The sequence below is a fragment of the Neopelma chrysocephalum genome, unplaced genomic scaffold, assembly GCF_003984885.1.
Source record: "Neopelma chrysocephalum unplaced genomic scaffold, ASM398488v2 Primary Assembly neopelma1_192, whole genome shotgun sequence".
Classification (NCBI taxonomy): domain Eukaryota; kingdom Metazoa; phylum Chordata; class Aves; order Passeriformes; family Pipridae; genus Neopelma; species Neopelma chrysocephalum.
The window spans coordinates 96,235-106,738 of NW_020897854.1; the positions used below are offsets into that span (position 1 = coordinate 96,235).

General features: G+C 60.1%; 1 protein-coding gene across 1 annotated transcript; it reads left to right on the forward strand.

Annotated features, from left to right (window-relative positions):
- The first annotated feature begins 2,075 nt into the window (after positions 1-2,075).
- SP2 (Sp2 transcription factor) lies at positions 2,076-10,090 on the forward strand. Its single transcript, XM_027702701.1, has 5 exons — positions 2,076-2,132; positions 4,493-4,568; positions 5,328-6,353; positions 7,299-7,596; positions 9,901-10,090. Exons 2-5 carry the CDS (start codon positions 4,506-4,508, stop codon positions 10,077-10,079), a joined length of 1,566 nt encoding a protein of 521 aa, XP_027558502.1. The 5' UTR covers positions 2,076-2,132; positions 4,493-4,505; the 3' UTR covers positions 10,080-10,090.
- Positions 10,091-10,504: the final 414 nt, after the last annotated feature.

Here is a 10,504-nt window from a genome sequence, read left to right on the forward strand (position 1 = left end):
TATCCCTATATCCCTATATCCCTATATCCCTATATCCCTATATCCCTGGGTCCCTCTCCCGGCCTTGCTGTCCCTGCTTGGAAGGTGGCAATGCCACGTGGGGCGTCCCCTGACAGCCTGAGCTGAGCTTTTGGGGTCCCCCTTGTCCCCCGCTCGGTGTCCCCTGGCCCAGTGCCACGTGGGGCAGCGCCGGGGTCCCGCTCTGGGGTGCAGGGACCCATTTGGGGTGCGGGGCAGGTGACACAGCCACATCCCACACGAGGCCATCCCCGTGGCCCTGGTGACACCTGTGGTGCTTCCCGTGGCTTTTCCAAGCGCAGCCGGAGCCAGAGCCCGTCCCAGGGGTGCCCACGGGTGTCCCCCACCCCAACCTCACCCCTTCCTTCCATCCCGGGATGGAACCCCGGGGGCGAGGGGGGCTCTGCCCGACCCCGATCCCCCCCAAGCTGCACCCTGGGGGACCCCCGGGTGGTTTGGGGGTGCCGGGGCGGCGGTGCCAGGCGGTGAGTAAGCGGAGAGGGAGGGAGAGAGGGAGGGAGGGAGGGAGGGGGGGTAATTAAAGGGAGGCGCTCCCGCCGCAGCAGGTTCCCACAAATGGGAGGCCCCGCGGCCACAGACACGGCACAACAAAGCACCGGGCAATTATTTGGCTCCACTGGGAGCTGCTGGTCCCGTGGGGGGGACTGGAGAGCCAGCTGGGCACCCCCCGGGCTGGCAGCGCTGGCACCGGGGCAGGGGGGTCGTGGGGTGGTTGGGAGGACACCCCTCTGGAGGGTTTGTGGGGCGAGGGGGGGGACACTGGGTGGTGGGGAGGGATGTGGTGGTGGGAGGAGGGAGGGGAGCCTTGACCCCCCTTCTGGCACCCTGAACCCCCCCAGCGAGCACCCCAACCTCTACAGGGGGGCTGGGGACCCCCAACCCCTCTGGTACCCTGAGCCCTACAAGGGGATTGAACACCCCAATATCCTCCAAGAACCCCGAACCCCCTGAACACCCCAATCTTTGTGAGGGGACTGGGGACCCTGAACCCCCCCCGAGCACCCTGAACCCTCCTCTGAGCACCCCAACCTCTCTAAGGGGGCTGGGGACCCCCGACCCCTCTGAGCATCCTGAGCCCTGGGGACCCCCAACCCCTCTGAGCATCCTGAGCCCTGAAGGGGATTGAACACCCCTGACCCCTCCCAATCTTTGTGAGGGGAGGGGGGACCCTGAACCCCCTGAGCACCCCAATCTTTATTGGGGGACTGGGGACCCCCAACTCCTCCGGCACTCTGATCCCTGAAGGGGATTGAACATCCCAAAATCCTCCAAGAACCCCAACCCCCCTGAACACCCCAATCTCTGTGGTTGGACCCCCACCGGGGGGGGTTGAGGGTCCTTCAGGAGCCACCGCTGGGCGCCACCAAGTTGGGGACCCTCTGGACCCCCCTCAAATCCTCCGAGGGGTCAGTGGGGGGGTCCCAAGGGGTCTGTGATGGGTGATGGGGGCCTGGGGGCGCCCCGCGGGATCAATGATGGGGGTAAAGGGGGGAAAAGGGGGGGAAAGGGGGGGGAAAGGGGGGAAAGGGGGGGTCCCGGGCCCCCCCCGGGGGGTTCCCCGGGACTCCCCCCCACACTCGGGGGGATCCCGTGACGTCATCAGCCCCGAACGTCTCGCCCCCCTCCTTCCACCAATCACAAGCGCGGCTCGGCATAATCGCGTCTTCCATTGTCTAATCTGCCTGTCAATCAAACTGCCCGTGACCAATCGTGATGCGCGTTTTTGTCAGGTCCCACCCGCGAGGAAGTTGCGACCCCCCCGCCCGCTGTCACTCAACCAGCGGACGCGCACGGCCTGGCCTCGCGCCCATTGGCTCTGCGTGCTGTCAATCAAAACTACGCCCTTCCATTGGTTCACCGAGTCCGTCCGTCACCCGGGCGCTCCGCTTTCCATTGGACGGCGGAGCTGCCTATCAACCAGCGACCCTTAGCGGATTGGCCCTCCGTCCTCCATCTCTCCACCGATTGGCCAGCGAGGCAGCGAGCCGGGCGGGGATTGGCTGCGAGGCCGCGGCGGGGCGGGGCGCGCAGGGCGGTGCCCGGAGGACGAAGATGGCGCCGTGAGCGGGTCGGAGCCGCCGCCGCCCCCCCCGGTCAGTGCGGGCCGAGCGGGGCCGGGGGGGCGGCCGGGGCGGGGGCTGCAGGGTCGGGCACCCCTCGGTGGCTTCCACGACCCGCCCGGATCGAGCCCCCGGCCGGGAAGGCCGCGCTTCCGGCGCCGTTGGCCCGGTCGGGGGCGGGCCCGGGCCCTCGGACCCGCCTCCCCCGGGACCCGCCGGGAGGGGCCGTAGGGGGGCCCGGGGTAGGGAGGGGGGATCTGTGGGGTCGTGGGGGGTCACCTGGGGATGGGAGGGGTCAGGTCTGGGGGTCCCCGGGCCGAGGATGCCCGGGATGCTCTGAGCGTCCCCGGAGATGGGGGGTGGCTGTGGCCGGCAGTGCCCGGGATGCTCGGAGGGTCCCCAGGGGTGAGGGGGTCAGTTCTGGGGGTCCCAGGGGATGGGGATCCCCAGACTGGGGGTCTGCGGACCACTGAGGGGGTCTCTGGAGATGGGGGGGTCAGGTCTGTGTTTAGGGGGGGGATTCACCCCCCTGGTGGGATTTGGGCAGGTTCCCAAGGTGGGATGCATCCCCACGGGGGGATTTGGGCAGGCTCCCAAATTGGAATTCATCCCCCTGGTGGGATTTGGGCAGGTTCCCAAGGTAGGATTCATCCCCATGGGGGGATTTGGGCAGGTTCCCAGGATTTAAACCAACTCCCTCCCAAATCCCGGATTATTCCAAGATTTCCTGCCGTCGAGACGTAAATCCGCAGGTGCTTGAGCTCCTCTGGGCTCTGAGTGCCCGTTTTTCCCTGTTTTTCCCTAGCAAACAAACGGAGCTGCTCCTCTTGGATTCATTTTCCCCATGGCTGTGTTTGGATCCAGAATTCCGAGAGGATTTTTTTTGAGGGGGGAGAGTTGCTGAGTTTTCCATGGATTTTTAGGAGGCTCTGATTCACCTGGAGTCCAATACGAGCGAGGCACACACGGGGGGATCCCACTGGATCTTATCCCTCTTTATTTTTCCGGGATAATGGGATCTGTTCCGGGCTGTGTCTCTGCCCTGGTTTGCAGTCAGGGCTGTTAATCCCCAGCTCAGCCCTAATCCCGCTCAAAGGGCGGGTGCAGCCCTGCAAATTCCCTGCTTTTCTGGGAAGAAACCTCACGGTTTTCCAGGAAAAACGTTCCCTTTCATCCCAGGCCGGCGCTGGGCACCAATTCCATCATTCCCAGGAGGCTGCAAGGGAATGAGAATTCCTTTGCCAAGGAATGAGGCGACTCATCCCCAATTCCCAGGCCATTCCAGGAACCTGGGACTCCCACCTGGCTCTTCCCAGGGATTTATGTGCTGTGGGAGAGCCTGGAAGGGAGCCTTGGAGCTGATGCTGGCCCAGGGAAGGCTCCACATTCCCAGGGGGGGAAAAGAGTGTCCTGGGATATCCCGGGGATGTGGTGGGAGCTGGGGGGTCTCTCCTGTGGTTTCCTTGGAATTCAGGCTGCCTGTGACACTGAGAGGGGGTGATGGGGGTAAATCCCAACAGGCTTTCCAGGGATCCACGGCTTTTTCCAGGAGCCTTGGCTGCTCCTCCATCCCTGGACATCCAAACTTCCCTGTAATCCCATTCCTCTGGACATCCAAACTTCCCTGTTATCCCATTCCTCTGGACATCCAAACTTCCCTGTTATCCCATTCCTCTGGACATCCAAAATCTCCATAAACACCACAAGGCTGCATTTGAGATGCCCTGAGTGATCCCAAAGCATCTGTATCCCTTCAACTTCCCTGTTTGGAGTCGGGATGTTGCCAGCAGTGGGAATGAAGACCGTTCAAGCTCAGACATGTCCTCCCTGGCACCTCATCCAGGGAATTTTTCTGGAGCAGCTGCCGGATGGGGAATTCACCAAGGGAAATGTCAAAGCTGAGGTGTCTTCAAGTCCAGAACAAAACATTCAGCAAGTTGTGAGGATTTAGGGGCCTCTTTCCCTTGGTTTAAACCTATAAATGTTTAAAAAAAAACACGAATCTTTCCCAAAAACTCTTGTCCTTTTGGATTCCCAGAGCTGGAAAAACAGGCAGCAGGGGTGGAAACGGGGAGATTTTGGCTCTGTGGGCACAAACCTGCTTCTGCTTTGAAGGGTCCCCCTTTTTTGGGGGAAGGGGGGAGCTCTGTCAGCCCAGGGAGGAAAACAAGGGTGTGGAAAATGTGGGAATGCTGCCTGGGAATTCCCTCTGCTGGCAAACGGAGCGTGGGGAGGTGGTGACACGTTTCTGCAGCCCCTTTGTCACCCCCCCTCCGAAGGACTGGGTGAGGTGGGTGGTGCAGGGAGGGGGGGTCGCCAGGAGGATCCCGTGGGATCAGGGGGGTCTTGGAATGTGCTCCCTGGGCTGATCCATGTGCTCTCTCTCCCGGCAGCTCCAGGGCCAGCATGGCTGCGACTGCCGCCGTCAGCCCCAGCGAGTACCTGCAGCCGGCTGCCTCCGGCACACAGGTGGGTCCAGGGCGGCCTGGGACACAGGGATGTGGCCTGGGATGCGGGAAGGAACCGGGAAGAGACACTGGGAATGTGGCAGGAGAAGGGTTGGTGGCAGGACAGGCTGGGGAGCCGCGCTCGGGGCTTCTTCCCGCTCCCGACAGCAGCTCTTCCACAGGGTTGTTCCAAGGCTTGTTCCCAGTCCCAAGACTCTTCCACAGGGTTGTCCCAGGGCTTGTTCCCAATCCCAACACTCTTCCAGAGGGTTATTCCAGGGCTTGTTCCCACTCCCAACACCACCTCTTCCACAGGATTGTTCCAGGGCTTGTTCCCAGTCCCAACACCAGCCCTTCCACAGGGTTGTTCCAGGGCTTGTTCCCAATCCCAACACTCTTCCAGAGGGTTATTCCAGGGCTTGTTCCCACTCCCAACACCAGCCCTTCCTCCTCCTTGCTCACTGTTTCCCTTTGGGATCTCTCAGGTCCATAGCACAGGGTGCTCTTGGAATTCAAGCTGAGGGGCTGTGATGGGGGTAAATCCCAACAGGCTTCCCGGATATCCACAGCTTTTCCCAGGGATCCCCAGCTCTGTAATGGCTGTAGGGACACAGGGATGTGATTTAAAGGCCATCCTGGTGCCTCAGGCTGTGACAAGGGGCAGCTAAAGGGTAATTAACCACTTCCCTTAACGAGGGGGGTCTCAGCACGGACTGGGCTGGATTTTGGGGTGTCTGGCACAGCCTCCCATCCCTAACTTCCCTGTTTTTCCTGTCCCCAGGACTCCCAGCCCTCTCCCCTGGCCCTCCTGGCAGCCACATGTAGCAAGATCGGCCCCCCCGCCGTGGAAGCCGCCGTGACCCCCCCGGCTCCCCCCCAGCCCACGCCCCGAAAGCTGGTGCCCATCAAACCCGCCCCGCTGCCCCTGGGCACCGCCAAGAGCAGCATCGGCATCCTCTCCTCCAAGGGGAACCTCTTCCAGATCCAGGGCTCCCAGGTGGGCACCTCCTACCCGGGGGGGCAGCTGGTTTTTGCCATCCAGAACCCGGCCGTGCTCAACAAGGGCTCCCGCTCTTCGTCCTCCTCCTCCTCTTCTTCTTCCTCCTCCTCCTCCTCCAACATCCAGTACCAGGCGGTGCCCGGCGGGGCGCAGACCATCCAGGTGCAGCCCAACCTCGCCAACCAGATCCAGATCATCCCAGGCACTAACCAGGCCATCCTCACCCCTTCCTCCTCCTCCTCCTCTTCCTCCTCCTCCTCTTCCTCTTCCTCCTCCTCCTCCTCTCACAAGCCCGTGCCCATCAAACCTGCCCCGGCTCAGAAGGCGGGCGCGTCGCCGGGCGCGGGCGGCGTGGTCAAGTTACCCGGCGGCGGCAACGTGACTCTGACCTTGGCTGGCAACAGCCTGGTGGGCCCCGAGCAGGGTGCCCAGGCGGCCCAGCTGCTCACGGACAGCCCTTCCAAAGCGGGCAAAAAGCCCCGGAAAAAGGTGGCGTCTCCCGCCCAAGCCGCCGCCGCCGCCGCCGTGGCCGTGGCCGAGCAGGTGGAGACGGTGCTGATCGAGACGACGGCGGAGAACATCATCCAGGCGGGCAACAACCTGCTGATCGTGCAGAGCCCCGGCGCGGGGCAGCCGGCCGTGGTGCAGCAGGTGCAGGTGGTGCAGCCCAAGCAGGAGTCGCAGGTGGTGCAGATCCCGCAGCAGGCCCTGCGCGTGGTGCAGGCGGCCTCGGCCACGCTGCCCACCGTGCCCCAGAAGGCCTCCCAGAACTTCCAGATCCAGGCGGCGGAGCCCACTCCTACCCAGGTATCACCTCAACCCCACTCCCACCCAGGTATCACCTCAACCCCACTCCCACCCAGGTATCACCTCAGCCCACTCCCACCCAGGTACCTCCTCAGCCTCAGCCCCACTCCCACCTCAGCCCACTCCCACCCAGGTACCACCTCAACCCACTCCCACCTCAGCCTACTCCCACCCAGGTATCACCTCAGCCCCACTCCCACCCAGGTATCACCTCAGCCTACTCCTACCCAGGTACCTCCTCAGCCCACTCCCACCCAGGTACCACCTCAGCCCACTCCCACCTCAGCCCACTCTCACCCAGGTACCTCCTCAGCCCACTCCCACTCCCACCCAGGTACAACCTCAGCCCCACTCCCACCCAGGTATCACCTGAGCCCACTCCCACCCAGGTACCATCTCAGCCCCACTCCCACCCAGGTACCACCTTCCGAGGTACCAGGCTCCCCCTGGGCCTTCTCCTCGGCCTCATCCAGGGTTTGGGAGCTGAAGGGTTTTGGAGGAGGAACTGAAGGGTTTTGGAGGAGGAACTGAAGGGGTTTGGGGAGAGTTTTGAAGAGGAGGAACCGAAGGGTTTTGGGAGGGTTTTGAAGGAGGAACTGAAAGATTTTGGGCCCATCCCTGGAAGTGTCCCAAGCCAGGTTGGACAGGGCTTGGAGCAACCTGGGCTAGTGGGAGGTGTCCCTGCCCATGGCAGGGGGTGGGACTGGATGAGCTTTAATATCCCTCCCAACCCGGAGAAGGTTTGGCTGCCCCATCCCTGGAAGTGTCCAAGGCCAGGTTGGATGGAGCTCTGAGCAACTTAATGGAAGGTGTCCCTGGGTGGATGGAGCTGGATGAGCTTTAAGATCCCTTCCAACCCAAACCATCCACGATTCCATGATCCCTGGGGTGTGGGGGGGAAGAGGAACCATTCCCGACCTCACCCCACTTCTCTGCCACCCTCAGGTCTACTTCAAAACCCCCTCTGGGGAGCTGCAGACCGTGGTGCTCCAGGAGGCCTCAGCCATGGCCGTGGCTCCGTCGGGATCATCCTGCAGCAGCCCCGTGTCCCGCAGCCCCGGCCCGGGGGGCTCCAGGAAACCCCAACCCCGCAAGGAGCGTCCGCTGCCCAAAATCGCCCCGGCCGGGGGCATCCTGAGCCTCAACGCTGCCCAGCTGGCAGCAGCTGCCCAGGCCATGCAGACCATCAACATCAACGGGGTGCAGGTCCAGGGCGTGCCCGTCACCATCACCAACGCCGGAGGTGGGCTGGGATCCGCCCTGGAATGGGAACAGGGAACAGGGACACACGGGGGGGGGGGTGTGGGCACCTCCCCGAGCTGGGAATCCCCTCTTGGAGCAGATCCCGAGGCTGAGGGTTGCTCTGTGCCGTGTCAGCAGCTCCTGTTGCTCCCTGGGTGATTCCTGGCGTGGATTTTGGGTGGTCCCAAGCCCACCCTGGTCGTCTGGCTCGGGGAGGGTGGGTGGCAGAGGGGCAGGAAGCATCGGAGGCTTCCCAGGAGCCCAGCCCAGCTCCATCCCCTCGGAGCTCTGCACGGGGGACACTGAGCTGTGCCCAAGTCCTTGTGGGGTCTTTCTTTTGAGGGGTCTTTTTTTGAATTTCTTTTTTTTTGAAGTGTCTTTTTTTTTGAGTTTTTTTTTTTTGGTGTCTTTTTTTGTGGTGTTTTTTTTTTTTTTTTCTTTTTTTTTTAGGTGTCTTTTTTCTTAAGTTGTCTTTTTTTGAAGTGTCTTTTTTTTGAGTTTTTTTTTAAGTGTGTTTTTTTTTCAGGTGTCTTTTTTTCAGGTATCTTTTTTGGAAGTGTCTTTTTGAGTTTTTTTTTTTTAAATTTCCTTTTTTTGGTGTTTCTTTTTTTTTCAAGGTATCTTTTTTTCAGGTGTCTTTTTTTGAATTTCTTTTTGTTTTGAAGTGTCTTTCTCTTTGAGGTCTTTTTTTTTTGAGGTGTCTTGTTTTTGAGGTGTCTTTTTTCGAGGGTTTTTTTTGAGGTGTCTTTTTCTTTGAGGTCTTTTTTTTGGGGGGGCTGGTTTTTTTTCGAGGTGTCTTTTCTTTTAATTCCTTTTTTTTAAAGTGTCTTTTTCTTTGAGGTCTTTTTTTTTCGAGGTGTCTTTTTTTGAGGTGTCTTGGTTTTGAGGTGTCTTTTTTGGTTTTTTTTTTTTTTGAGGTTTCTTTTTTTTGAGTTTTGTTTTTTTTTTGGAGATCTTTTTTCCCTGGATCACCAGGACCCATCCATGCAGAGGGATGTGGTGCAATAGGGATTATCCCTCCTGCAGCCTCCCCTGCCATGGCTCACCCTTCCAAATCCCAATCCCAATGCTGGGAACATCTCCCTGCATCCTCTGGGAGCGACAGCTGCTGGTTTGGGCTCCAGGAGAGGGAATTCCCACAGCTCCATAGCAAGGGATCACCATTCCCAGGGAGTGAACTCACCTCCTGGGATCTTCCTTGAGCCAAAACCAGCCAGACACGGCCCAGGAGCCACAGAGAGCCCTGGTGCACCTCAGGCCCCGATTCCAGGACATCCACTGTGTCCCTGCTCCTGCCACCAACCCTCCCCAGGGAGCCAAGAGGAGGGAGCTGTGTCTGTGGGAACTTCATCTCCTTCCCCATCCAGCCAGACCTGCTGCCTGGCCATGGTTCCTGTGCCAGCAGCACCTCGGTTTGGCACCAGGAGCTGTTCCTTCTTGCTCCACTAAAGCCCATGTCAGCAGAAAAACCCGGCCCGCCGTGGTTTCCTGCTCCACCTTTGCCCGCTGCTCCCCCGGGATTGGGGTTTAATTGAAACGGGGGAGATGCCGTGGGCAGATGTGCAGGGGACTGGTAGGACCTGCTGGCTGTGTAACGAGCCAAGTCGGGTCTCAGGAAGGACATTCCCACCTCCAAAGTGCCTCCAAAGAGCTGCTCCGACCCTCGGCTCGGCGCTGATACCCGGGAAGGTGTCCCAGCTCCACCCGCGCTCCCCTCTCCGACATCTCCCCTCTCCGACATCACCCCTCTCCGACATCACCCCTCTGCTTTGCTCTGCTGCCAAAATCCCACTCCTCCTTTCCCTCCTGCTACTCCTCCTCCTCCTCCTCCTCCTCCTGCTGCCCTGGGAGCAGCCATCCCGCTTTGCTGACGCCGATCCCATCTTCTTCTTTCCAGCGCCCGCCGCGGCTCTCTCCGGGTGCCGCCTCCTCCTCCGCGAGCGCCGGGGCCTGGAGCGGCCCCACTGAGGGCCCCGGGGGGGGGGTAAGTCCCGTTCTTTTGCTCAATATATTGCACGTTTTTTCAAAGTTTCTTTTTTTATTTCCTCCTTGGAGAGCCGAACTTGTTTTTTTTTCCTGGAAGGGTCCAACCGAAAACTTTGAAAAACCGCACAGTATATTCAGGAAAAAGGGACTTACCCGGAGGGGAGGGGGGGCTGGTGGTGGGGCTGTGCTGCATGTGGGGTGGGGTGGGGTGGGTTTTGGGGTGTCTCTTGCTCCTGGGGGTCTTCCCTCCAGCCAGAGGGTTTGGCAGAACCCACGGAAGGAGCGTGGCTGGCTGCTGATCCCCCTTTTCCTCCCCCAGGCCAGCAGCAGCTGACGGTGCAGAACGTGTCCGGCAACAACCTGACCATCAGCGGGCTGAGCCCCACCCAGATCCAGCTCCAGATGGAGCAGGCGCTGTCTGGAGAGATCCAGCCCGGAGAGAAGAGGAGGAGGATGGCCTGTACCTGCCCCAACTGCAAGGATGGGGAGAAGAGGTGAGTGGGAAGCAGCACATCCCATGGGAACACTGCCCGCCCCCACCCTGGCCCCGAGTCACGACCCTGTCGTTGAAATTATGATGGAATTATATAAAATTATTGCTCCTCTCAAACTGAGGTGCAAACAAGTGTCAAGAGTAGGGGTTTTATTTAACAGTAAATGTGAGGCAGAGAAAGAGAGAGAGAGAGAAAGAAATAGGGGAAAAAAAAGGGAGGGGAAGAAAGAAAGGAAAGGGAGTGGCAGAGAGAGATGAGGGAGAAAATGTGTCCCCCCTGTGGAACTCGCAGTGCCCTGGGGGTCTTCTGGTCTTCCTGGTGGTGAGGGTCCCACAAAACATGGAATGCAGTGGAGATGGATTAATATCAGTTCAGGAGATGGAGTAATATAAATCCAGGGGATGGATTAATATCAGTTCAGGGGATGGA

Excerpts from the sequence above, each read along its gene's own strand:
- SP2 (XM_027702701.1), top strand. The coding sequence starts at position 4,506 with ATGGCTGCGACTGCCGCCGTCAGCCCCAGCGAGTACCTGCAGCCGGCT. Across the intron at positions 6,354-7,298 it reads CGGAGCCCACTCCTACCCAG|GTCTACTTCAAAACCCCCTC; the intron begins GTATCACCTCAA and ends TGCCACCCTCAG. Across the intron at positions 7,597-9,900 it reads CACCATCACCAACGCCGGAG|GCCAGCAGCAGCTGACGGTG; the intron begins GTGGGCTGGGAT and ends TTCCTCCCCCAG.